Source organism: Oncorhynchus mykiss, chromosome 16 (genome assembly GCF_057628025.1).
Source record: "Oncorhynchus mykiss isolate SJ-2025 chromosome 16, ASM5762802v1, whole genome shotgun sequence".
In the NCBI taxonomy this organism is placed as follows: Eukaryota; Metazoa; Chordata; class Actinopteri; order Salmoniformes; family Salmonidae; genus Oncorhynchus; species Oncorhynchus mykiss.
In genome coordinates, this window is record NC_143037.1 from 18721243 (window position 1) to 18748598 (window position 27356).

The following is a 27356-nucleotide window of genomic DNA, read 5'->3' on the forward strand; positions in this document are numbered from 1 at the left end:
AACTGGAACCACTTCACAGTAGCAAATAGATAAGCCATTTCAAGTATTTGCTCTATTTGACCCGAACTGATGCGCAGTTTAACAGTAGAACAGACGGTTCACCTTTTCCATTGACATTTGTAGGCTACTGCATCTGAATAATGTAATGTTACATTTCTTCAGTAGACAATATTTAATTTATTAACATTGTACATATACAGTATCATAACCATTGTAGAATAAATTCCTCACCTTTGCTGGCCATGATGAGTTCATATTCCCGAAGTAGCCATACAGCGAATTACCATGCACATCTCTCATTGTGCCTATTAGATATTGTAATTTCAAGTTTTTGCATCAGAAAGGGAGCGAGGTTCATAACTTACAGTAGAATTTAACAGATGAATAGACAGTTGATATTTTGCATTGAAGTGTATAGACTACCACTGTAAGTAGGCCTGTAGCCTGCTTGTGTAGTCTTTTCAGAAATGGCACACGCAGATATTTATTACATGTATTATACGGTTATAATTGAGCTCCTGATGAGGACTAGATTGTATAAAGCTAAGGACATTTACTTTTCGTAGCAGGTTAGGAAAATTAGGTTAAGGTTAGGACAATAGTTCGTTTTAGGGTTCGTTAACGTTCTCCCCGAAAATACAAAAAAAACGTTTTTTGACGATTTATGCATCAATTCCGTCGGTAGCTGTATCCATCTAGCCACAACTGTTGTGTCCGACAAAAATTGTTGCTCAGTATTACGTCATGCCAAAGACCTTGAACGCCATGAGGGAGAAAGTACGTGACTGACACACACAGTTTTACTTTCTTCTTGTTCCATACGCTCTGGCCTATGACAGTCCAGAGAGGATATATAAATAAATAAATACATTTGCCCTGGTTTTGTCGAGATCAGAAGATAATGCTTTTCTTTATCAAAAAAATAACACAAGTTATTTTGTCAAGATCAGGAGATAAACTATAAATAGGAGTGGACTTATTGATGATAGATTGACTATGGCTGAGGCAGAGCCCACGGTGGATCAGCGCATCCGTTTTTTATTTTGATCAGTGATTAACACATGCAAAAACGTCATTATGTCTGTCAGTTATAGATGTCTTCCAGATTTGGCTCCACTACAATCACATTTTAAAGGCATGCAAAAGGTGGGGTCGCACTTCTATTTTAAATGGATTGAATGTGCAATGTTCAGTGCAAGAAACGTTAACATCGAGGTCTGTGGTTTCAGACTACCAATGAAAGATGATCAAACTACCAATAAAAGTTTATTTTAATCTCGTAAATAGTTTTAACAGAGAGGTCAGCCTCTCAATAGAAGAAAAAAACGCAGTCGCAAATAACAATTAACAGGTAGTACAGAACATTTTTAACAGCAAAACAGGCGAAGTGAATCACATGTTGAGGTTTCTAAATACTCCAACATTTAATGTAGGATACAGTCGAATGGTTATTTCAGTCCCAAATGGTGAGTCAAAATGTTGTGGTGCTGAAGGACAGCTCCTCCGGTCATACAAATCATTTCACTGACTAGACACATACTCTACTGTAACACCTACAGTTTGTTTGGAATTCCTCAGTTTGCCATTGTTGGCCATTGTTGGCTGCTCGGCCATGGAAATCCTTTTCATGAAGCTCCCGACGAACAGTTCTTGTGCCGATGTTGCTTCCAGAGGCAGTTTGGAACTCGGTAGTGAGTGATGCAACCGAGGACAGACGATTTTTAAGCACTACGTACTTCAGGAATGGTGCCACCCTATGACGGTGCCACATTGAAAGTCCCTGAGCTCTTCAGTAAGGGTAATTTTGCTGCCAATGTTTGTCTATGGAGATATCATGGCGTTGTGCTTGATTTTATACACCTGTCAGCAACAGTTGTGGCTGAAATAATTGAATTCACTCATTTGAAGGGGTGTCCACCTTTGGCCATGTAAATCGTGTAAGTCGTGATTTCAACATAATGAGGGAAACATTTTGTATTTATTTCTATGTCCTCTGGAGTTCCAGTACTGGCCCCATTTGTGGTGGTATCTTATTTTATGTCGTTTTACTATGATATTTGACAAAATACAACAATGCACAAACAATCACTTTCTGAAACACTTTTATTTTCCCCGCTATGCCTCCCCAGAAGAGCTCATATACAAACAATGTTTCCTTAAAGAAGTGAGGTTTTAACAGGCAGTCGACACGTGTACAGCTAAAAATGAGTAGAACTACCCAAGTAAAAACATTTCAAACGTCTCTCCTTGGCAGCAGTCTAAGAAAACTGAAATCAGTCAGAACCCCACTGTAGTACACTATATCACAGTTTTGAATGCATTGGTGGCTTGGGGTGGTGTCTACAACACATGAGCAGAAAACAGCATAAATACAACAACTTTTCCTTCATTCAGCTTTATAATTTAAAAAAAAATCATGACAATGAACTGCAGGACAAAAATGTTGTTCTATATATTAACCTTTCATTAAATACTCTAAACATAATACAAAGGAAAGCAGACCATTATAATATTATCTCATGCTGTATATATACAGTATATACACACATGTCACATTCAGAAGTGCTGGCTGGGAAAGGGTCAAACATACAGTAACACCTAGGCTTTCATTTCAGTATCAAGGAGCCAACATTTAGATTTGATTTCCCGGAAATGTCACAATCAAATAGGCACATTTGATATACTTGGAGGGAACTAGCGGTTTCCATGCAAACCAGTGCCATGGAGACCCTGCAGCTGCTCTGTGATAACGTCAGAGGGGGCGGGGTGGCAGGGTGGGGCATAGAGAGCTCGCTGAGCTTGACGCGGAGTCCTGACTATCATACTGCTGTACAACAGACAGCGTACCGTATCAAACTGTCTGTGCCTCTCTCCCTCATGGTTAGTGCCTGGGCCAGAGGGAACAGGGCAAGTACTGCATAGACCCCAACATATGAAGAAATAGTGTGTCGAAGATGACATTTTCAGTGTGATTCACCTGTTGATTGAACTACACAACGTCCATTTGTATGTAAAGGGCCCTCATACCTTGTACCCTCCAATGTCCCGAGGTGACATGTCCTTCTGTGATAGACTAACCTGATCACATATTCCACAAGTGTCAAACATCTATCAGTAAATACAAGTACCAAGCAGTAATATCACAGCAGTAACATCAAGTTACAATACAATTCAAGGTATATGTCATCAGTAATAGTAACAATATACACAAGCAAATGATGATGAAGGCAGCTTCCCAAAAGATGGTGTAGCAGAGTGATAGCAGTGAGATGATGACTGAGACAGAGGGCAGAGCAAACTGACAAGGGGGAAAGGAAGTGACGCGAGAGAGGAGGATGAGTGAAGGGGAAAAATAGAGACGGTATGAGGTTGGAGTGGAAAGAGATCATGGAAAAGGAAGGTGACAAATGGAAAAATAGCTGAAGTGAGATAGGAAAAGACGAGAGGCAAAATACACCAAGTGAAACTTCGACTTAACATTCAATTGTCTGTACTAAAATTGTACAGATATTTTTTTTTCAGCAAGGTAACTACATGCGATGGACACAGCTGGATAAACCATTCCTGCTTCAAAACATTACATGAATCTGCCGGCTAGAATATCCTCCTCAGCCACATTCCTTAAATAGGCTCCTTAGTAGAACAGCAGGTCATCCAGGTCGCAGCATACTGCATTCAATGACATTCACAAACCTACAGCAGAACAGCCAGGTCGCAGCATACTGCATTCAATGACATTCACGAACCTACAGAACAAAAACACATCTCCTCAGATGTACGCATTCGCGCGCACACACGCGCGCGCACACACACACACACAGAACTATCTGTCAACGATCACAGATAGCTCCGCAGTACTCCCTAGCCAGAGACTGCGAATGGGCCACCCTAAAAAGCTTGTGCAGTGCGGGGGCAGCAATGTTATGGCTGAAAGTTAACTGAATGTCCTGCTAAACAGCTCTCTCTGCTGGTAGGATGCTGGCAACACAGCTGTTCAAGGCGACGTTTGAAAGCCTGAGTAGAAAATGTCTATCCTTCAAACATATTACGCAACTATATGACATTCTCCAGTGAATGTTTGAAACTGAAGGTATGTCATGAAATGGCTATGTCGATTATTTTTTATCTACATTGATTGAGGATATGGTATGGATAAGCTTCCATACATATTTCGCCAGTAAATGCATTGCCCCCCCCCCCCCCCCCCCATCTGTAGCCTGCAAGGCAAACCTCTCACATTCCACTTTTCACATTCACCTGTTACATTATTCCATGTCTGTTTTTTGTGTAGCAACAACAGCAAAACATTACTCTCTGACAAGAGTAACAAATACCTTCAAAGTAAATCATGCAAACAATTTAAAGAAGAATACCTCTCTCACTCTCTTCAAAATAATTCAGACCAGAGAGTTGAAATCATGATGGGAATTGATTGTGGCACTGTCCCACTTCGCTAGGTCTCCTTTCTCAGTCTCATCATTTTTTGATAGAAACATAGGCTTTTAGATAATACTCAGATTGTGCTGGTGCCTTTGTTGCTCCTTTACATACAGAAGAATACTACGTAAAAACACATGATTATCACAGAACACTTTCAGGACGTTTAAATACAGGGAATGTATAATATCAACTCTGTATGTTTATTTTATGCATATTCACCAGGATATATTGTAAAAGTACATATACTGTATAATGTATGATACAATATAAGCTTAATATAGTAGCTGGCAGGTTATTATAAAACGTCTGCCATAAGTTTACTATGAATATGAATAAAATACTTCTTATATTCTTGATATTTCATCGTACAATGACGCTTACAACAGTACACAAGAGGAAGAGGAGCATGTCCGACAGACTATTGTAAAATACTGTAAAAATATATATAAAAAAACAAGAACATTCAGGGTCTGCCTGGTGAGTGTTATATAGGTCTTATAAACAAGTGCCCTATACATATACACATAGATTAAGGGAGTAACAGGGAGGACATGTCAGGGGGCAACAGGGAGGACAGGTCAGGGAGTAACAGGGAGGACAGGTCAGGGAGGACATGTCAGGGAGTAACAGGGAGGACAGGTTAGGGAGTAACATGGAGGACAGATCAGGGAGTAACATGGAGGGCAGGTCAGGGGATAATATGGAGGATAGGTCAGGGAGTAACATGGCGGACAGGTCAGGGAGTAACATGGAGGACAGGTCAGGGAGTAACCTGGAGGACAGGTCAGGGAGTAGCCTGGAGGACAGGTCAGGGAGTAACAGGGAGGACAGGTCAGGGAGTAACATGGAGGACAGGTCAGGGAGTAACAGGGAGGACAGGTCAGGGAGTAACCTGGAGGACAGGTCAGGAAGTAACCTGGAGGACAGGTCAGGGAGTAACCTGGAGGCCAGGTCAGGGAGTAACAAGGAGGACAGGTCAGGGAGTAACAAGGAGGACAGGTCAGGGAGTAACATGGAGGACAGGTCAGGGAGTAACATGGAGGACAGGTCAGGGAGTAACATGGAGGACAGGTCAGGGAGTAACATGGAGGACAGGTCAGGGAGTAACCTGGAGGACAGGTCAGGAAGTAACCTGGAGGACAGGTCAGGGAGGACAGGTCAGGGAGTAACCTGGAGGCCAGGTCAGGGAGTAACAAGGAGGACAGGTCAGGGAGTAACAAGGAGGACAGGTCAGGGAGTAACATGGAGGACAGGTCAGGGAGTAACATGGAGGACAGGTCAGGGAGTAACCTGGAGGACAGGTCAGGGAGTAACATGGAGGACAGGTCAGGGAGTAACCTGGAGGACAGGTCAGGGAGTAACCTGGAGGACAGGTCAGGGAAGACAGGTCAGGGAGTAACATGGAGGACAGGTCAGGGAGTAACCTGGAGGACAGGTCAGGGAGGACAGGTCAGGGAGTAACCTGGAGGACAGGTCAGGGAGTAACCTGGAGGACAGGTCAGGGAGGACAGGTCAGGGAGTAGCCTGGAGGACAGGTCAGGGAGTAACAGGGAGGACAGGTCAGGGAGTAACATGGAGGACAGGTCAGGGAGTAACAGGGAGGACAGGTCAGGGAGTAACCTGGAGGACAGGTCAGGGAGTAACCTGGAGGACAGGTCAGGGAGGACAGGTCAGGGAGTAACCTGGAGGCCAGGTCAGGGAGTAACAAGGAGGACAGGTCAGGGAGTAACAAGGAGGACAGGTCAGGGAGTAACATGGAGGACAGGTCAGGGAGTAACATGGAGGACAGGTCAGGGAGTAACATGGAGGACAGGTCAGGGAGTAACAAGGAGGACAGGTCAGGGAGTAACATGGAGGACAGGTCAGGGAGTAACAAGAAGGACAGGTCAGGGAGTAACAGGGAGGACAGGTCAGGGAGTAACAGGGAGGACAGGTCAGGGAGTAACCTGGAGGACAGGTCAGGAAGTAACCTGGAGGACAGGTCAGGGAGGACAGGTCAGGGAGTAACCTGGAGGCCAGGTCAGGGAGTAACAAGGAGGACAGGTCAGGGAGTAACAAGGAGGACAGGTCAGGGAGTAACATGGAGGACAGGTCAGGGAGTAACATGGAGGACAGGTCAGGGAGTAACATGGAGGACAGGTCAGGGAGTAACATGGAGGACAGGTCAGGGAGTAACCTGGAGGACAGGTCAGGAAGTAACCTGGAGGACAGGTCAGGGAGGACAGGTCAGAGAGTAACCTGGAGGCCAGGTCAGGGAGTAACAAGGAGGACAGGTCAGGGAGTAACAAGGAGGACAGGTCAGGGAGTAACATGGAGGACAGGTCAGGGAGTAACATGGAGGACAGGTCAGGGAGTAACATGGAGGACAGGTCAGGGAGTAACCTGGAGGACAGGTCAGGGAGTAACCTGGAGGACAGGTCAGGGAAGACAGGTCAGGGAGTAACATGGAGGACAGGTCAGGGAGTAACCTGGAGGACAGGTCAGGGAGGACAGGTCAGGGAGTAACCTGGAGGACAGGTCAGGGAGTAACCTGGAGGACAGGTCAGGGAGGACAGGTCAGGGAGTAACAGGGAGGACAAGTCAGGGAGTAACATGGAGGACAGGTCAGGGAGTAACAGGGAGGACAGGTCAGGGAGTAACCTGGAGGACAGGTCAGGGAGTAACCTGGAGGACAGGTCAGGGAGGACAGGTCAGGGAGTAACCTGGAGGCCAGGTCAGGGAGTAACAAGGAGGACAGGTCAGGGAGTAACAAGGAGGACAGGTCAGGGAGTAACATGGAGGACAGGTCAGGGAGTAACATGGAGGACAGGTCAGGGAGTAACATGGAGGACAGGTCAGGGAGTAACATGGAGGACAGGTCAGGGAGTAACAAGGAGGACAGGTCAGGGAGTAACATGGAGGACAGGTCAGGGAGTAACAAGAAGGACAGGTCAGGGAGTAACATGGAGGACAGGTCAGGGAGTAACATAGAGGACAGGTCAGGGAGTAACAGGGAGGACAGGTCAGGGAGTAACATGGAGGACAGGTCAGGGAGTAACATGGAGGACAGATCAGGGAGTAACAGGGAGGACAGGTCAGGGAGTAACATGGAGGACAGGTCAGGGAGTAACATGGAGGACAGGTCAGGGAGTAACCTGGAGGACAGGTCAGGGAGTAACAGGGAGGACAGGTCAGGGAGTAACATGGAGGACAGGTCAGGGAGTAACATAGAGGACAGGTCAGGGAGTAACAGGGAGGACAGGTCAGGGAGTAACATGGAGTACAGGTCAGGGAGTAACAGGGAGGACAGGTCAGGGAGTAACATGGAGGACAGGTCAGGGAGTAACATGGAGGACAGGTCAGGGAGTAACATGGAGGACAGGTCAGGGAGTAACATGGAGGACAGGTCAGGGAGTAACATGGAGGACAGGTCAGGGAGTAACAAGGAGGACAGGTCAGGGAGTAACATGGAGGACAGGTCAGGGAGTAACAAGAAGGACAGGTCAGGGAGTAACATGGAGGACAGGTCAGGGAGTAACATAGAGGACAGGTCAGGGAGTAACAGGGAGGACAGGTCAGGGAGTAACATGGAGGACAGGTCAGGGAGTAACATGGAGGACAGATCAGGGAGTAACAGGGAGGACAGGTCAGGGAGTAACATGGAGGACAGGTCAGGGAGTAACATGGAGGACAGGTCAGGGAGTAACCTGGAGGACAGGTCAGGGAGTAACAGGGAGGACAGGTCAGGGAGTAACATGGAGGACAGGTCAGGGAGTAACATAGAGGACAGGTCAGGGAGTAACAGGGAGGACAGGTCAGGGAGTAACATGGAGTACAGGTCAGGGAGTAACAGGGAGGACAGGTCAGGGAGTAACATGGAGGACAGGTCAGGGAGTAACATAGAGGACAGGTCAGGGAGTAACATAGAGGACAGGTCAGGGAGTAACATAGAGGACAGGTCAGGGAGTAACAGGGAGGACATGTCAGGGAAGACAGGTCAGGGAGTAACATAGAGGACAGGTCAGGGAGTAACATAGAGGACAGGTCAGGGAGTAACATAGAGGACAGGTCAGGGAGTAACAGGGAGGACAGGTCAGGGAGTAACAGGGAGGACATGTCAATACAACAGTGTGAATAAAAATACAACACAACCCAAACAGTTGCTGCTCTCTTTTTTTTCCAGGAAGAAGAAAAAGGCATAAAAGAAAAAGCTGAGCTCAATGCAGACATGCTGAGAAAAAAACAAAGTTCAGCCCAGAGAAGTAAGAAAGAAGAACAGAAGCCCACCACAAGACAAAGCTAAAGCAACTGGCTAGGTAGGAGTAGTATCAACTGTTATTAAATGGGCACTCTGCGATTCAACAATACAAAGCATCCACCCTGCCACTGATTTGGTAAACAGCTGAGGGATGGGGCTGGAGAAATGTAACCCCTCTAACATCCATGGACAGCGCTATGGATACAAGGACTAACCATCAATGATATCAGAAACGTAGTTTTAGCCATGTTTTGTGGAGATTCTGTTTTTGTTTACAATTACACTTTTTACAAACAAAGGAGTAAAACAAGTTTATATTTGGGGTTCTGATGGGGTACAACAGTTGAACTAAGCTCATGAGGCATATATACTGTACGTTATATTATTCAAGAGTCAATGGGTATATATCAATCGCAGAGTGCCCCTTTAAGAAAAAGGAAAGAAACCATGGGTCTCTCTTGCTGAGAGGATGATGCAGTACAACTAAGCAATAAGGCACAAGGGGGTGTGGTATATGGCCAATATACCTCGGCTAAGGGCTGTTCTTATGCACGACGCATCCCCCGAGCTGCCTTATTGCTATTATAAACAGGTTACCAACGTAATTAGAGCAGTGAAAAATAAATGTTTTGTCATACTCAGTGGTATACGGTCTGATATACCACAGCTGTCGGCCAATCAGCATTCAGGGCTCGAACCACCCAGTTTATAATGAAATGTCTCAAATGACATCCGTCACTCTGACAACCCATTTGGGAGATAGGATAGAGATGGGAGCCACAGTTACCCCCTCTCTGAGAGGGGAGAAGACTGAGAATGTGTAGAGAGTGGAGTGTCTGAAGTCATGAGAGCTCAGTCTCTCCTCTGCCCTCGCCCTGATTCGGGCCAGGAGGAAGAGTTGCAACTGAACCTCCATTGCTGATCCTGATGCATAGTGCACTGCCATTACGGATCCACTAGAGCCACCTTGTTGCTGCCATATTTGCCCCAAAGAAAAGTTCAGGAACTGCAAGTACCCTAGTGTTTAGGCTCCCTCATGGAATGTGGACACACCCTGATGTTGTGGAAAAAATGGAACTGCAATGAGTCTAGGGTCTAGCTCCTCTTACTGCAGTATTACAGTACTGTAACACATGTTGAAATCAACAGAACAGTCATTGGAGACTTAAGGTGTCAAACATGTAAACATGTTTGGTCCCAAATCAGAAAAAACAACGTCAAGAAAAAAGGTTGGTAGAGGGGTTTGTGAGAGAGGTGACCTCAAAGAATTAGAAGGAAAGGATGCTGGATGGGAGTCCCTGTACGGCGGAGCTACCGCTTACAGGAGGACCCTCTGTCTTACCGTATGGTATAGGACAGTCTATTAGTGTATCCAGAAAGCCTTCTCTCAAATACTTTCTGTCCAAGCTCCGTGACCTCTCCAATGCTCCTCCCTTCCTCATGTCCCAACACACCGCTGGCATTGGCCATATGACCTGCACCTCTGCACCTCCTCTACTGGCTGAGGAGATCAGGGGTGCTGGATGGGGGCTCCATGGGAGGGGAGGGGGGGGGGGGGGGCGTGGTGTATACAGTAAACTCTCACCCGCTCCTTTTCAAGCTCCTATAACCCCCCCTCACGCGGATCTCAAATAACCTGCGCAGGGAGACAAGCCTGCCACGTCATCACCACCCAGCACCCCGCCCTGACTCACTTCTTGACGGCCTGGCGGTAGCTGTATCTCTGGCCCTCTGTGCGCTTGGAGCCTTTTCCTATACCGCTGCAGCCCACCGGCTCCTTGGTGCTGCTGCCCTGGGAGGCCTGGCTGGCCTGGCTGCTGTCCTGCAGTGTGGGGCTGGAGTGGGCGCGCTGCAGGCCATTGTCCTCCAGGATCTGGGCCTCGAATACGGACAAGTCATCCTCGCCGCAGCGGATCTTGGCCCGCAGTAGCATGGCGTAGGTACCATAGCGCGTTTTCTACATTACAGAAGAGGGAGGGGAGGGAGGCAGAGGGAGACAGAGGGAGAGAGAGAGAGAGAGGGAGAGGAAGAGGGGGGAAGGGAGAGAGAGAGAGAGGACTGAGAAAGTGAGCGAGGCAGAAATGCAGTGCTGCATAATTGCTTAACGCTTGACTTGATTCCAATTTCTTTCTTTTCTTTTCCTGTAGCCTTTGAAAAGTTCACACACTGTCGCCTCGGGCTCACCTCAAACTCCAGGTACTCGTCCCGCTGGCGGTACTCCTCCAGCTCACGGCCTTTGACCTTTCGGTCTGGAGGATACGAGCGCAGCTCAGCCAGTTCAGTGGAGATGGCCCGGAACCGAGCCTCATGGGACTGGACCTGCTCCTCCTGTAAGCACAGATACTTAGGGTCAGAGTTCACCACCCAGGTCACCAGAGGGCCATGTATTCTCTCCCAGCACATGATCATCACTAGTTTGACCTCTGTAGGTCTATACTTTATTTCTGAGATCATTGCGAGTTTTGTCCTTTAATCATCCTTGTGGACATTTAAAATAATAGCATTTATTCATTCATTTTGAAGAGTGCCTTCAGGGATGTTTTCAATTATGGTAGTGATGTGGTATGGTAAATGTGATTGGTGATATGAGTACATGGTACGGGGCGGGTACCTGTGACAGTTTGGAGGTGGAGCCTGGCAGCAGCGGTCGGGAAAATTTCTTCTGTGAACCAATGGCTGCAGGGAAGGGTGGTGCTGAGAACATGGCTGATACCGTGTTGATGCGCGTGATCCACGACTGCATTTGCTCTGCGTTTCTATGGAGGACAAAACACACACACACACAGAGTTTATGAGATCTTGTTGTACAAACACACGCACGCACACAAGCTTACACACCACACCCCACACATATCAATCCCTACTGCATAGAGCTAAACTAAGCCATCATAGTGATTATCATCACAGCTGCTGTATTGAAAAACGCTGCTTTGCTGTTGAGAAATAAATCATTGAGGGGCCAATTAATAGATGTTATCTACTAACGGGCCATTAGAGACCCCAGAGAGTAATCAGATTGAATCAGACGGTTTTGTCACAGCTACCTGGACACTGGCTGAGAAATGAAAGAGAGGACGAGAGGGTGGGAGGGAGGGAGAGAGGAAGAGAGAGAGAGATAGGGAGCGAGAGAGAGAGGGGGGAGAAACAGAGGAAGAGAGAGAGGGTGAAAAAAAGAGGGTGAGAGAGGCAGGAAAGGAGAGGGGGGGAGGGAAAGGAAGTTAAGTGAGAGAGAGGGAGGGAGAGAAAGGAAGGAAAGTGAGATGGAGCGAGAGAGGAAGGTATCTGGGACAGGCTGCAACTGGAGCAGAGCTGGTCCTCCTGGGCGACTGGAACATGTGGCCACATCATGTGCCTCTGCATTCTTGATTTACACCCCCCTCCTCCTCACTCACAGACAGACAGACAGACAGACAGACAGACAGACAGACAGACAGACAGACACACACACGCACACACACACACGCACACTCAGCAGGAGGTAGTAACAGCCATGACTGCCTCAAGACAGCTAGTGGGCAAACAAGGAGACAAGAGGAGGGGGGAGCCCTTTCAAAGTCAAGATCAGGTTTATTGACCGAGGCAGATGTTAACTGAATGGCGCATCGGTCTAAGGCAATGCATCTCAGTGCCAGAAGCGTCACTACAGACACCCTGGTTCGATTCCAGGCTGTATCACAACCGGCAGTGATTGGAAGTCCCATAGGGCGGTGCACAATTGGCCCAGCGTCGTCCATGTTTGGCCGGTGTAAGAGTCATTGTAAATAAGAATTTGTTCTTAACTGACTTGCCTAGTTAAATAAAAGTTAAATAAAATAAACAAATAATAAAAAGAAAAACCAGGGCAGATGTTAACAGAGGGCAGATGTTAACAGAGGGCAGATGTTAACCAGGGCAGATGTTAACAGAGGGCAGATGTTAACAGAGGGCAGATGTTAACAGAGGGCAGATGTTAACCAGGGCAGATGTTAACAGAGGGCAGATGTTAACAGAGGGCAGATGTTAACCAGGGCAGATGTTAACAGAGGGCAGATGTTAACAGAGGGCAGATGTTAACCAGGGCAGATGTTAACCAGGGCAGATGTTAACAGAGGGCAGATGTTAACCAGGGCAGATGTTAACAGAGGGCAGATGTTAACCAGGGCAGATGTTAACCAGGGCAGATGTTAACCAGGGCAGATAATAACAGAGGGCAGATGTTAACCAGGGCAGATGTTAACCAGGGCAGATGTTAACCAGGGCAGATGTTAACAGAGGGCAGATGTTAACCAGGGCAGATGTTAACCGAGGGCAGATGTTAACCAGGGCAGATGTTAACAGAGGGCAGATGTTAACAGAGGGCAGATGTTAACCAGGGCAGATGTTAACAGAGGGCAGATGTTAACCAGGGCAGATGTTAACAGAGGGCAGATGTTAACAGAGGGCAGATGTTAACCAGGGCAGATGTTAACAGAGGGCAGATGTTAACAGAGGGCAGATGTTAACAGAGGGCAGATGTTAACCAGGGCAGATGTTAACCAGGGCAGATGTTAACAGAGGGCAGATGTTAACCAGGGCAGACGTTAACAGAGGGCAGATGTTAACAGAGGGCAGATGTTAACCAGGGCAGATGTTAACCGAGGGCAGATGTTAACCAGGGCAGATGTTAACAGAGGGCAGATGTTAACAGAGGGCAGATGTTAACCAGGGCAGATGTTAACAGAGGGCAGATGTTAACCAGGGCAGATGTTAACAGAGGGCAGATGTTAACAGAGGGCAGATGTTAACAGAGGGCAGATGTTAACAGAGGGCAGATGTTAACCAGGGCAGATGTTAACAGAGGGCAGATGTTAACCAGGGCAGATGTTAACAGAGGGCAGATGTTAACAGAGGGCAGATGTTAACAGAGGGCAGATGTTAACCAGGGCAGATGTTAACAGAGGGCAGATGTTAACCAGGGCAGATGTTAACCAGGGCAGATGTTAACAGAGGGCAGATGTTAACCAGGGCAGACGTTAACAGAGGGCAGATGTTAACCAGGGCAGATGTTAACCAGGGCAGATGTTAACAGAGGGCAGATGTTAACCAGGGCAGATGTTAACAGAGGGCAGATGTTAACAGAGGGCAGATGTTAACAGAGGGCAGATGTTAACCAGGGAAGACGTTAACAGAGGGCAGATGTTAACCAGGGCAGATGTTAACAGAGGGCAGATGTTAACCAGGGCAGATGTTAACCAGGGCAGATGTTAACAGAGGGCAGATGTTAACAGAGGGCAGATGTTAACCAGGGCAGACGTTAACAGAGGGCAGATGTTAACCAGGGCAGATGTTAACAGAGGGCAGATGTTAACCAGGGCAGACGTTAACAGAGGGCAGATGTTAACCAGGGCAGATGTTAACCAGGGCAGATGTTAACAGAGGGCAGATGTTAACAGAGGGCAGATGTTAACCAGGGCAGATGTTAACCAGGGCAGATGTTAACAGAGGGCAGATGTTAACCAGGGCAGATGTTAACAGAGGGCAGATGTTAACCAGGGCAGATGTTAACCAGGGCAGATGTTAACAGAGGGCAGATGTTAACAGAGGGCAGATGTTAACAGAGGGCAGATGTTAACCAGGGCAGACGTTAACAGAGGGCAGATGTTAACCAGGGCAGATGTTAACAGAGGGCAGATGTTAACAGAGGGCAGATGTTAACCAGGGCAGATGTTAACCAGGGCAGATGTTAACAGAGGGCAGATGTTAACCAGGGCAGATGTTAACAGAGGGCAGATGTTAACCAGGGCAGACGTTAACAGAGGGCAGATGTTAACAGAGGGCAGATGTTAACCAGGGCAGATGTTAACAGAGGGCAGATGTTAACCAGGGCAGATGTTAACAGAGGGCAGATGTTAACCAGGGCAGATGTTAACAGAGGGCAGATGTTAACAGAAGGCAGATGTTAACAGAGGGCAGATGTTAACAGAGGGCAGATGTTTACAGAGGGCAAACGTTAACCGAGGGCAGATGTTAACCGAGGGCAAATGTTAACCGAGGGTAGATGTCCACCGAGGGCAAATGTTAACCGAGGGCAGATGTTAACCGAGGGCAGATGTTAACAGAGGGCAGATGTTAACAGAGGGCAGATGTTAAACGAGGGCAGATGTTAACCGAGGGCAGATGTTAACCGAGGGCAAATGTTAATCGAGGGCAAATGTTAACCGAGGGCAAATGTTAACAGAGGGCAGATGTTAACCGAGGACAGATATTAACCGAGGGCAGATGTTAACCGAGGGCAGATGTTAACACAGGGCAGATGTTAACAGAGGGCAGATGTGTTCTGTGCAGGGAGCAGTTGCAGGTTATGGCTCCAAGCCAAATAATAAACCATCTCGCATTCAATTTATAGTGTGTAACCTGAACTCGTGAAAGCAAGGGATGGCTCAATCTTACAGAGGAATGAGAGAAGAAGAGTGAAGCGAGGGATGGGACTCACGGTGCCTGGAAGAGGTAGACCCTCCAGTCGGCGGTGCGGAGGTAGAACACATTGGGTCTCTTGCTGTAGTCAGCAGCCCTCATGGCCAGAGAGTGGTGGATGGACACGGCGTTCTTCAGATCCTCATCTGACAGCTGTTTATCTGGCCGGTACTCTCCCTGCATGGTCAAACAATGACAATCATCATAAAGTGTGATTACATCCTGATATCATTATTGACCATCGCAGTAGTTCTGACCACAGCGTAGTGTATTCAACCCCCAGATGGGTCTTTGAGTACCAGTCATCTAATTGAGTTGTAATATGAGAATGTCCAGCATCAGTGAGTTGGCACTGGATGTTATGGTGTGAAATTCCAGCAATCAAAAAACACAGCAATTGATTGTAGCCCTTTCCTGCAATCAAATGACCAAATCTCCCCCTAGTGGCCTCATGGATGGAATGTTATTACTATCTTTTATAAATTCATAATTAATAAACATTATTTTTAAAAACCTGCACATAATCCGGTGTTTCTATGTCAAACTGTTTTGTTATATTTCAGTCTTCTGTGATTTAATTCAAGTGTAATATTGGGATGCAAACTCAAATTTGAAAACATTTGTAGTCTATCTCTGACATGGTACAGGTGTCTTCTTTCGTTTAAGCCCATAACCATGTTTGTCAGGTGTATACTCTTTTTCAAAGTAGATTTGTTTAAGACTATCAAGAAACACTCTGTGTGACCCTGATTTAGCCCACGGCAGTAAAAGGTTAACTGAACCGTAGGTGATTGAATCAGGACAATCTAGAAGATAACTGTGTCCCGACCTCTCTTTTAGCAGGATGACTTGTTGATGGGATGTTACAGAACAAACCATACTAAGGAAATGGGTATTTTTGACACCCGAGTAGGTGCCTTGCCTCTGCCCAACTCAGACATGACCGTTGGACCAGAGACCACTACCAATAGACATACAGTAGATACATCATTGGCACAGCTGGGTCGCCATGGGACCGCCTCTGGTTGGGACCCTTGCTTCTGTTCAAAGTGGCCGAGTTACACACAAGTCCAAGAAGCTGGCAGGGCTGCCCGTAGCAAAGGCCAGGACCACTGGTCCAAATGGGTATAGACGGCAATGCCAGGTCTGCAGTCTGAAGGCACTGAACCAAGGACTCAACCTTTACGCATTACCTCATACTGACAATATCAACACCCAACAGAGTATGGAAAGTCATCCGGATGGCTGGAGAGGGAGATCTGTATTTCAGTGTGTGTCAATCAAAGATGGGTATACTTCCAGGTGTATCACAACTGTTATTGTGTATGAGCACGTAACAAAGTAGGATCATCTTAGCAGTCTTTTTAGACTTACATTCTCTGGAACATTTGGGGGTTTTCATTGGTGCAAACACATACATAATGTCACTGAATACGAATATGTAAAAAGTGAGTTGACTGAGCAGGCATTTATAGACTTTTCAGAGTTTCGGGACAGTGAATGTGTTGCGAGCTCATAAAGTGAGACAGAAGTGACAGAAGTGTAGTCACACCTGCTCACCTTCTGCAGGTAGAGAATCAGCCCCTTCAGAATGCCATAGAACGTCTTCCATCCTCTCTTCCCACGCGGTGCTGAGATCAGGAGAATAGTTTGGTCAAAACATAGTAGGTCCCCTTCAAATGTCCATACTACCTTCACACCTATACATACTCAATACATTGCTTCATACTAAGTGGTAGGCAAGTATGGATGTTGGAACAGAGCCACCAAACTCTCATTGTTCCAAAGAAAGTTATACAATTTACTGTATGTGGACCACAATTGGTACGCTGTAGATAAAAAAACAGCATGGGGCTAAATGATTAATAATGATAATAATAACAGTAAAAAGAATGGGAGTTATATAGCGCGTTTCAAGGACTCAAAGTCACTTTACAAATGTAGAAATGAAAACAAAACAAAAAAATAGCAGTCAAAACAAAACAAAAGTGTGAATATAAAGAGGCGTGGGCTTAACAAATAAACAGCGATGAGGATAAGGAGGGAATAAAACACATACTATGAGGAATTAGGGGGGGGGGGGGGGTCAATGGGGGTTCAGACCAATAAGCTATAAATGTACAATATATCTATGGTTTTGACACGTACTTCTCTTGCCATCTGAGTCGGCGTGCACCTTGCGCACCAGGAAGCCATTCTTGTACAGCAGGGCTCCCGAGGGCTGGGCCATGGTCACTAGGTGTTTCTCACCGCTGGCCATGCTCTTCATGTGTTTAGAGGTGGAGTCAGCCTGGTTGGTGTCCCCCAGCTCCGAGAAAGACTTCCGCATCTCTTCCTCATCGCTATGGCGACAACAAACAGAAGGATGAGCAACCTGGTTGCTGTTTTACCACGCCTCATTAGCAACAGGTCAACCAATCACCTTTCAACCAATCATTTTCCAGCTGTCTCCCTCTGTGACTGTCCATTATTAGACAGAGATGAGAAAGAGTAGTTTCAATGGCCGAACACATACAGTTGAAGTCGGAAGTTTACATGCACTTAGGTTGGAGTCATTAACACTTGTTTTTCAACCAATCCACAAATTTCGTGTTAACAAACTATAGTTTTGGTCAGTTAGGACATCTACTTTGTGTATGACACAGGTCATTTTTCCAACAATTGTTTACAGACAGATTATTTCACTTATAATTCACTGTATGACAATTCCAGTGGGTCAGAAGTTTACATACACTAAGCTGACGGTGCGTTTAAACAGCTTTGAAAATTCCAGAAAATGCTGTCATGGCTTTAGAAGCTTCTGATAGGATAATTGACATAATTTGAGTCAATTGGAGGAGTACCTGTGGATGTATTTCAAACTCAGTGCCTCTTTTCTTGACATCATGGGAAAATCAAAAGAAATCAGCCAAGACCTCAGAAAATAAATTGTAGGCCTCCACAAGTCTGGTTCATCATTAGGAACAATTTCCAAACACCTGAAGATACCACGTTCATCTGTACAAACAATAGTACGCAAGTATAAACACCATGGGACCATGCAGCCATCATACCGCTCAGGAAGGAGACGCGTTCCGTCGCCTAGAGATTAACGTACTTTGGTGCGAAAATTGCAAATCAATCCCAGAACAACAGCAAAGGACCATGTGAAGAGGCTGGAGGAAACAGGTAAAAAAGTATCTATATCCACAGCATAATGAGTCCAAAATTGACATCACCTGAAAGGCCGCTCAGCAAGGAAGAAGCAACTGCTCCAAAACCACCATAAAAAAGCCAGACTACGGTTTGCAACTGCATATGGGGACAAAGATGGTACTTTTTGGAGAAATGTCCTCTGGTCTGATGAAACAAAAATAGAACTGTTTGGCCATAATGACCATCGTTATGTTTGGAGGGAAAAGGGGGAGGCTTGCAAGCCGAAGAACACCATCCCAACCGTGAAGCACAGGGATGGCAGCATCATGTTGTGGGGGTGCCTTGCTGCAGAAGGGACTGGTGCACTTCACAAAATAGATGGCATCATGGGGAAAGGAAATTATGTGGATATATTGAAGCAACATCTCAAGACTTAAAGCTTGGTCACAAATGGGTCTTCCAAATGGACAATGACCCCAAGCATACTTCCAAAGTTGTGGCAAAATGGCTTAAGGACAACAAAGTCAAGGTATTGGAGTGGCCATCACAAAGCCCCGACCTCAATCCTAGAGAAAATGTGTGGGCAGAACTGAAAAAGTGTGTGCGAGCAAGGAGGCCTACAAACCTGACTCAGTTACACCAGCTCTGTCAGGAGGAATGGACCAAAATTCACCCAACTTATTGTGGGAAGCTTGTGGAAGGCTACCCAAAATGTTTGCCCCATGTTAAACAATTTAAAGGCAATGCTACCAAATACTAATTGAGTGTATGTAAACTTCTCACTCACTGGGAATGTGATGAAAGAAAGAAAAACTGAAATAAATAATTCTCTCTCCTATTATTCTGACATTTCACATTCTTAAAAGAAAGTGGTCGTCTTAACTGACCTAATACAATTATTTTTTTACTAGGAGTAAATGTCAGGAATTGTGAAAAACTGAGTTTAAATGTAAAAACTCCTTCACTGGTTATATTGTGCTTTTTGTCATCTACCAAAAACACCGAAGTGAATTTTGTGGGCATAGCCTTGGTTATATAACATTTATACAAAGCACAAGTCTTCCTAGGGGGAACCTGAGTGAATAAAAGTGTTTCTTCTTCTTCAAAGCCTTAATTCAGTGTCTTTCCCGTTCCCTCTGTCCTTCCCTCCTCGACCATGTCGTTGTGATTCCCTCCTGGTCTCCAGAGAACCAGTCCACTCTCCTAGATCAAAACACACTGCAGTAGAAGAGCGACACGATCCATCGCGTGGCGGCCTTGAGGTGAAAAACGAGGGCATTCCGTTTCACTAGGGACTTCCTATTTTTGAGACTAATTTCAGACTTGTCACTGTTTTTTTCAGTTTTGTTTTTCCCCATTGATCAAGAGAGGAACTGCTCCAGAACTGTGAAAAGTCATAGTTTTCCCAAATGTGTAATTACCTCAAACAAAACAAATAAATGGGCTACAATTGATGTGTTATTACAGAACTAGAAAATGTCGGTGTGTTTTAGTGCACGATGAAAATATAACTGTATCTTAGTATACAGTTGAGAGTAATTCTTATACCAATGGAGGCTGGTGGAGGGAGGGTGGCTTATTGTAATGGCTAAAATGTAATGATTGGAAAATGACCAAACACATCAAACACATGGTTTCCATTCCATTTGGTTTTCATGTGCTTGATGCCATTCCATGTGTTCCCTAACCATAATCCCTACCCTAACTGTAACTATAACCCTTTACTTAACTAACCCTACCCTTAACCATTTAAAATGTCAACTTCAATGGGATAGGGATGTCCCAAGGATCCCGGATAGCACGCTTCTTGAGGCAGGTTCAAATGATGATCACTCTAGTCCCACTCAAAATGAAGATACTGTACTTAGTATAAGCCATGTACACCACATGTCCCTTTACTGATATGATAATCCTACAACCATGGTTGGGGTGTTGTTAACATCTTTTTACATGTGGGATAATCTGGACCTGAGGCAGCAGTTAAGAGGATGACTCATGTTAAAAGCTAAACCTTTCTTATAATGTTTCCCAACACTAGTCAGTCAATCCACCCGAAATCAGTTTAAAACGAGGACTACACACTTGTTACCTCACCATGTGTAAAAGTTCACATTTAAAATAGACAAGCAAACCACCATCAAAATGGCTTCTCTTGTAACCCTTTAAGAGTATGAAATGAGTAACCAGCCGTATATAACAACAGTTAGCTCTACACGAGAGAGAGCATGATGGATAGCTAGTGAGAGCTGATGAGCATGTGTCTCAGAATTCTAGCCTGTTGCCTGGTAACTGCTGGTCTGTGTGAATCCCACTCTACACTGAGTCAAAATAAAAGGGAGAGAGAGAGAGAGAGAGAGAGAGAGAGAGAGAGAGAGAGAGAGCGGGGAGAGAGAGAGCGGGGAGAGAGAGAGCGGGGAGATGGACGGAAATGAGGGAGCGAGGGAGCTAAAGAGAGGAGAGAAAACAAAAGCCTAGAAACACAAAGCTGAGATGAGCCATGTCCAATCAATTGAATTTACCACAGATGGACTCCAATCAAGTTGTAGAAACATCAAGGATGATCATTGGAAACAGGATGCACCTGAGCTCAATTTCGAGTCTCATAGCAAAGAGTCTGAATACTTCTGTAAAAAAGGTATTTCTGTTTTGTATTTGTAATACATTTGCAAAAATGTAAAAAAAAAAAACTATTTTCACTTTGTCTTTATGGGGTATTGTATGTAGATTGATGAGGAAAACATTTTATTTCATACATTTTAGAATAAGGCTGTAACGTGAATACTTTCCGAATGCAATATATATTGAACAAAAAAATGAACACAACATACAACAATTTCAATGATTTTACTGAATTACAGCTCATATAAGGAAATCAGTCAATTGAGGAGCCATAATAAAGAGTAGAGGAGAGGCGGATGGGGTTGTGGTGCGGAGGAGGAAGAGAGTGAACAGGTTGATTAGGTGTAGGTTTATTTGAACATCTTGCAGAAACATACGTACATCAAATATGATGTCATAACATAAAACACAAGTTTCCAAATAACACAGTGGCCGTGATTCTTCAATGGAAGAAGTTTGGAACCACCAAGACTCTTCCTAGAGCTGGCCGCCCGGCTAAACTGAGCAATCGAGGTAGAAGGGCCTTGATCAGGGAGGTGACCAAAAACTCTGACAGAGCTCCAGAGTTCCTCTATGGAGATGGGAGAACCTTCCAGAAGGACAACCATCTCTGCAGCACTCCACCAATCAGGCCTTTATGGTAGAATGGCCAGACGGAAGCCACTCCTCAGTAAAGGGCACATGACAGCCCACTTTTTCCAAAAGGAACCTGAAGGACTCAGACCATGAGAAACAAGATTCTCTGGTCTGATGAAACCAAGATTGAACTGTTCAGCCTGAATACCAAGTGTCACGCCTGCAAGAAACCTGGCACAATCCCTACGGTGAAGCATGGTGGTGGCAGCATCATGCTATGGGGAGTTATTTCAGCGGCAGGGACAGGGAGACTAGTCAGGAAAGAGGGAAAGATGAACGGAGCAAAGTACAGAGAGATCCTTGATGAAAACCTGCTTCACACTAACAAAATGTGGAAAAAGTCAAGGGGTAATACTTTCTAGTTTTTTCTATGACATGCACTGTCAACTGTTTGACCTTATATAGACAGGTGTGTGCCTTTCCAAACCACGTCCAATTAATTGAATTTACCACAGGTGGACTCCAATCAAGTTGTAGAAACATCAAGGAGGATCAATGGAAACAGGATGCATGCACCTGAGCTCAATTTCGAGTCTCATAGCAAAGGGTCTGAATACTTCTGTAAAAAAGGTATTTCTGTTTTGTATTTGTAATACATTTGCAAAAATGTTTAAAAAAAACTGTTTTCACTTTGTCTTTATGGGGTATTGTATGTAGATTGATGAGGAAAACATTTTATTTCATACATTTTAGAATAAGGCTGTAACGTAACAACATGTTTAAAAAGGGAAGGGGTCTGAATACTTTCCGAATGCATTGTATACTGAACAAAAATATAAACACAACATGTAAAGTGTGGGTCCCATATTTCAATAAAAATAAAAGATCAGAAATGTTCCATTTGCACAAAAAGCTTATTTCTCTCATATTTTCTGTACAAATTTGATTGCATCCCTGATAGTGAGTATTTCTTCTTTGCCAAGATAATCCATCCACCTGACAGGTGTGGCATATCAAGAAGCTGATTAAACAGCATGATCATTACACAGGTGCAACTTGTGCTGGGGGAAATAAAAGGCCACTATAAAATGTGCAGTTTTGTCACACAACACAATGCCACAGATATCTCAAGTTTTGAGGGAGCGTGCAATTGGTATGCTGACCGCAGGAATGTCCACCAGAGCGGTTGCCAGATAATTAACTGTTAATTTCTCTACCATAAGATGCCTCCAAGGTCGTTTTAGAGAATTTGGCAGTACGTCCAACCAGCCTCAAAACCACGCCAGCCCAGGACCTACCTGCAGGATCGTCTGAGACCAGCCACCCAGACAGCTGATGAAACTAAGGAGTATTTCTATTTGTGATTGGCTGGTCCTGGCTCCCCAGTGGGTGGGCTGTGCCTCTGCCCAGTAATGTGCAGTCCATAGATTAGGGGCTAATGAGTTCATTTCAATTGACTGACTGACTATGACTGACTATATGAACTGTAATTCAGTACAATTGTTGAAATTGTTGCATGTTGCATTCATATTTTTGTTCAGTATACAGTATTTATAATAACGTATAAAAAAAAACGTTTGTTTTTGTTGGACATAAGACTGTAACATCACCAGGAAATCAGCTCAAAGTTATTTTAATTTCTGAAATCTGTTCCCAAGTATCCCCACGCATAGATAGAGAGGCATATGTGATCATGTCCCAATATAATCAAGGTTTGAAATGATTCTGTTTTTGTCAAATACTATACTGTATGTGTTTGGGATTCTTGAGGTCAATTTGCAGTGTACCAAATATATATATCTGGCCCCCCGACCATCCGCTCAAGGAACAATTGGCCCACGGCTAAATGTAATTGGGGACCTCTACGATAGAGTATTGCCTTAAACTCCTTAGATTATGCGGTCTCTGTAGGGTAGAAACTAGTGCAGAGGATTTGTGTGGCCATGCAGGAGTCCTTTGAAGGTCTTGACTGTAGGTTCATCATGCCTGCTCTCCAGAGATGGGAGTGAGTTGCAGGGAGTGCCAATGACGCAGCAGATCCGTCTCTGAATGCCTTCTAAGTCCTTAGAGAGACACTTTGGAAGGCCAGGCCACACTGGCGAGGCATACTCCATGATTGGGACGAATGAAGGTCAAGTATATCTGCAGTAGGACTTCAGTTGGGAGGCCAGCTTGTCTTGCTTCACTTAGGTAGTAGATCCTGGGTTGAAGCTTTTTTTTTAGGATATACCGGACATGCTCGTCCCAGTACAGGTCAGCTGACACCATCACACCTATCAGTCAGAAAAACTGCAAACGCTCAACTGTGAGGCAGTTTACAGCAACCGCGGGTGGAAAAGCCTTGTCAGCCAGCAGCCCTTCTGAAGCTGATGAGCATATCCTTAGTTTTCTTTTCATTCACATACAGGCAGTTGGTTTTTCCCCACTCAGCCACTGCATTGACGGCGGCTTGTGTTTGGCCAGGTAGATCGCCAGGAAACAATTCTATGAGTGTGAGGTCATCAGCACACTTGAAAGGATGGATTCTGATTGGAAGGCTGGAGTCTAGGGTGTTCATGCATAGCACAAACAGTAGGGGAGAGAGCACACCACCCTGGGGAACTCCAGCTGGGACTGGCTGTGAGTTGGAATGGTATGTTCCCCACCTCACCATCTGCTTGCGGTTATCCAGGTAGCTCTTGAGGTCTGAGGCTGGGGATGTGTGAAGACATTGCTGCACAGCAAGCTAACGGTAACATGCATTTTTATACAAAAGTATGTGAACACCCCTTCAAATGAGTGGATTTTATCTATTTCAGCCACACCCGTTGCTGAGAGGTGTATAAAATCGAGCACACAGCCATGCAATCTCCATAGACAAACATTGGCAGTAGAATGGCCCATACCGAAGAGCTCAGTGACTTTCAACGCGGCACCGTCATAGGATCCCACCTTTCCAACAAGTCAGTCAGTCCATCAAATGTCTGCCCTGGCAGATCTTCCCCGGTCAACTGTAAGTGCTGTTAATGTTAAGTGGAAATATCTAGGAGCAACAACGGCTCAGCCGCCACACAACGAACAGGACCGCTGAGTGCTGAAACGCGTAGCGCGTAAAAATTGTCTGTCCTCACTACCGAGTTCCAAACTGCCTCTGGAAGCAACGTCAGCACAAGAACTGTTTGTCGGGAGCTTCAGGAAATGGGTTTTCATGGCCGAGCAGCTGCACACAAGCCTAAGATCACCATGTGCAATGCCAAACGTCGGCTGGTGTGGTATAAAGCTCATCGCCAATAAACTCTGGAGCAGTGGAAACGCGTTCTCTGGAGTGATGAATCACGGTTCACCATCTGGCAGTCCGACGGACAAATATTAGTTTTGCGGATACCAGGAGAATGCTACCTGCTCCAACGCATAGTGCTAATTGTAAAGTTTGGTGGAGGAGGAATAATGGTCAGGGGCTATTTTTCATGGTTCCGGCTAGGCCCCTTAGTTCCAGTGAATGGAAATCTTAACGCTACAACATACAATTACATTCTAGACGATTCTGTGCTTCTAACAGTTTGGGGAAGGCCCTTTCCTGTTTCGGCATGACAATGCCCCCGTGCACAAAGCGAGGTCTGTACAGAATTGTTTGTCAAGATCGGTGTAGAAGAAGTTGATTGGGCTACACAGAGCCCTGAACTGAACCCCATCAAACACCTTTGGGATGAATTGTAAGACCGACTGCGAGCCAGGCCTAATCGTTCAACATCAGTGCCTGACCTCACTAAAGCTCTTGTGGCTGATTGGAAGCAAGTCCCCACAGCAATGTTCCAACATCTAGTGGAAAGCCTTCCCAGAAGAACAGAGGCTGTTATAGCAGCAAAGGGGGGACCAACTCCATATTAATGCCCCATGATTTTGGAATGAGATGTTCGACAAGCAGGTGTCCACATACTTTTGGTCATGTGGTGTAACACAATAGTCTTGTCATACCTGTGACACTTCCCATTAAAACACATATGACACCTGTTACTGACTGTATACAGTTGTGGCCATGTGAAATATGTATACTGTGAATAGGGCACCTGATGCAGAGCAGAAGTGATCACAACACCTGACGTAGATTACCGTGATGGTAGAAAGCATTTCAGCCATGATATCCGAATAATCCTTATCGTAACCAAAATCTATGAAAAACATCATCATGCAAATGAGGTACGTAGCTTTAGGTACATGGTCCCTTATAAACAAATGAATAAATACATCATTGAAACGGGACTGGTATATTGGTATTATTATGATTTTTCAGATGACTGGTGGTGTCTATTTTGTAATGCCAGTGAAATAGGTTCTTCTTATCTCTTTTTCTAACAGGCGATAGACGCTAGCAGGAGAGGAGACAATGGAAGACAGGATGATTAGAGCCAATAATGGAGGAGAGCAAGATTAGGAGAATAGAAGGAATAATAGAGCAGATGGGTCTCTCTCTCTCTCTCTTTCTCTCTCTCTCTCTCTTTCTCTCTCTCTCTCTCTCGCTCTCTCTCTCTCTCTCTGTATAGATGTGTCTAAAAATGACTAGTCTATCCTCAGCCTCTTGTCCCCAGCATCATGGCCATGTATTTTAATTGGGTGTCTGTTTCTGTGGAGATGTTTGAACTGGATTGCCTCTCTCTCTGTGGATCTGTTCCCAGACCTGTTCCTCTGACCACCTTTCAGTCAGCTGCTCTGGGAGTGCTGCTATTTTTGGGAAGTTAGTGGGAGGCTGTGGTCACACCTTTGTACAGGATGCAATGTGGACCCTTTTATTGGAATGATAGGTGTGTGTGTGTGTGTGTGTGTGTGTGTGTGTGTGTGTGTGTGTGTCGTCAGAAGTGTGTGATTGTGCTTGCACCAGAACACAGAGGCAAGAGCAGAACGGTCGCTATGTAGCTGTAGCCATGGTGCTGTAACTATGGCAACAAAGCTTGGAAAGCCAGAGACTTAATTGGCATCTCTGAAGCACAGTGAGCTGAGATCCAGAATAGCAACCCTTGACACACAAATGTTTCCATCACAACCTGACAACATGCACGTCATTAATAAGGATGCTATCGAATCAACCAATACTCTTCACTATCCAAACACTATGTGTGTGTATGGATTCTAGGTGAACTGTGTGTGTGTGTGTGTGTGTGTGTGTGTGTGTGTGTCAGAACATACACTTAAATGCACAAATACTGTATATACTGTTGATAACAAGGCATTAAAGTGGAACTCACATTGTCCATTGAAGCTTCTCATTCTTGATTGAGTTGTACAGGGCCTGTGGAAGAAAAATCCATGAGACAATAACGACAAAATAGTACACAGATTCACCTGGGAGAAACAAATGGTTGAATCCATCAATCAATAAACTATTCAGTCAGAAAGCCAGTTAACCAATCAATCATTTGTCTCCTCCTTCCTTTCAAGAATCCTCTTTGGGGCAAACACGACCGTTGACCTAAACTCGTGCACCATTTCTATGTTATATTCTTCAAGAATCAATGGGTAGACATCCTTAATGTCTAAGTCCCAAAAATGGATGTAGCAACTGCTGATTGCCCCTTTAAGGGGAGTCTATGGAATAACACAGCAGGATTTGAAGAAAAAGGCTGCAGTTTCTGTGTGCACCCTCATTGACAAATACAACAGGCTTTTGGAGTCACCGCGTTTCGCTTCGCTTTCCTATTAATGTCCTGTGACAGCCAAGCCATTTAGACATTCCTATTCAAATCCAGCCCCTTTTAGTGACAATGGGATATGCTAGCGGAATATGATCTACCGTTTAGCACTGAGGTTCTGTGAAAGGAGTTTCGGGGAAGAGGAGTGCAGAGCTATCAGCCCCTGACGGTGAATTCAGATCAAGGCCCTAGAAGGGACTGACGGACAACTGTGACAGCTGACGTGATGGAGAGGACTCTAGCAGGAAGTACAT

At 45.3% G+C, this 27356-nt stretch overlaps 1 protein-coding gene across 1 annotated transcript in view; it reads right to left on the reverse strand.

Annotated features, from left to right (window-relative positions):
- Positions 1-7877: 7877 nt before the first annotated feature.
- Positions 7878-27356, reverse strand: part of LOC110491528 (uncharacterized) — a 69638-nt gene continuing 50159 nt past the window's right edge. Inside the window, exons 11-17 of the mRNA XM_036946406.2 lie at positions 26659-26702; positions 17258-17451; positions 16670-16740; positions 15129-15286; positions 11289-11433; positions 10862-11005; positions 7878-10634 (exon numbers count right to left, since the gene is read on the reverse strand). Of these exons, the coding sequence (XP_036802301.2) occupies positions 10368-10634; positions 10862-11005; positions 11289-11433; positions 15129-15286; positions 16670-16740; positions 17258-17451; positions 26659-26702 (1023 nt within the window). The 3' untranslated portion in view covers positions 7878-10367. The remainder of the gene's footprint in view (positions 10635-10861; positions 11006-11288; positions 11434-15128; positions 15287-16669; positions 16741-17257; positions 17452-26658; positions 26703-27356) is intronic.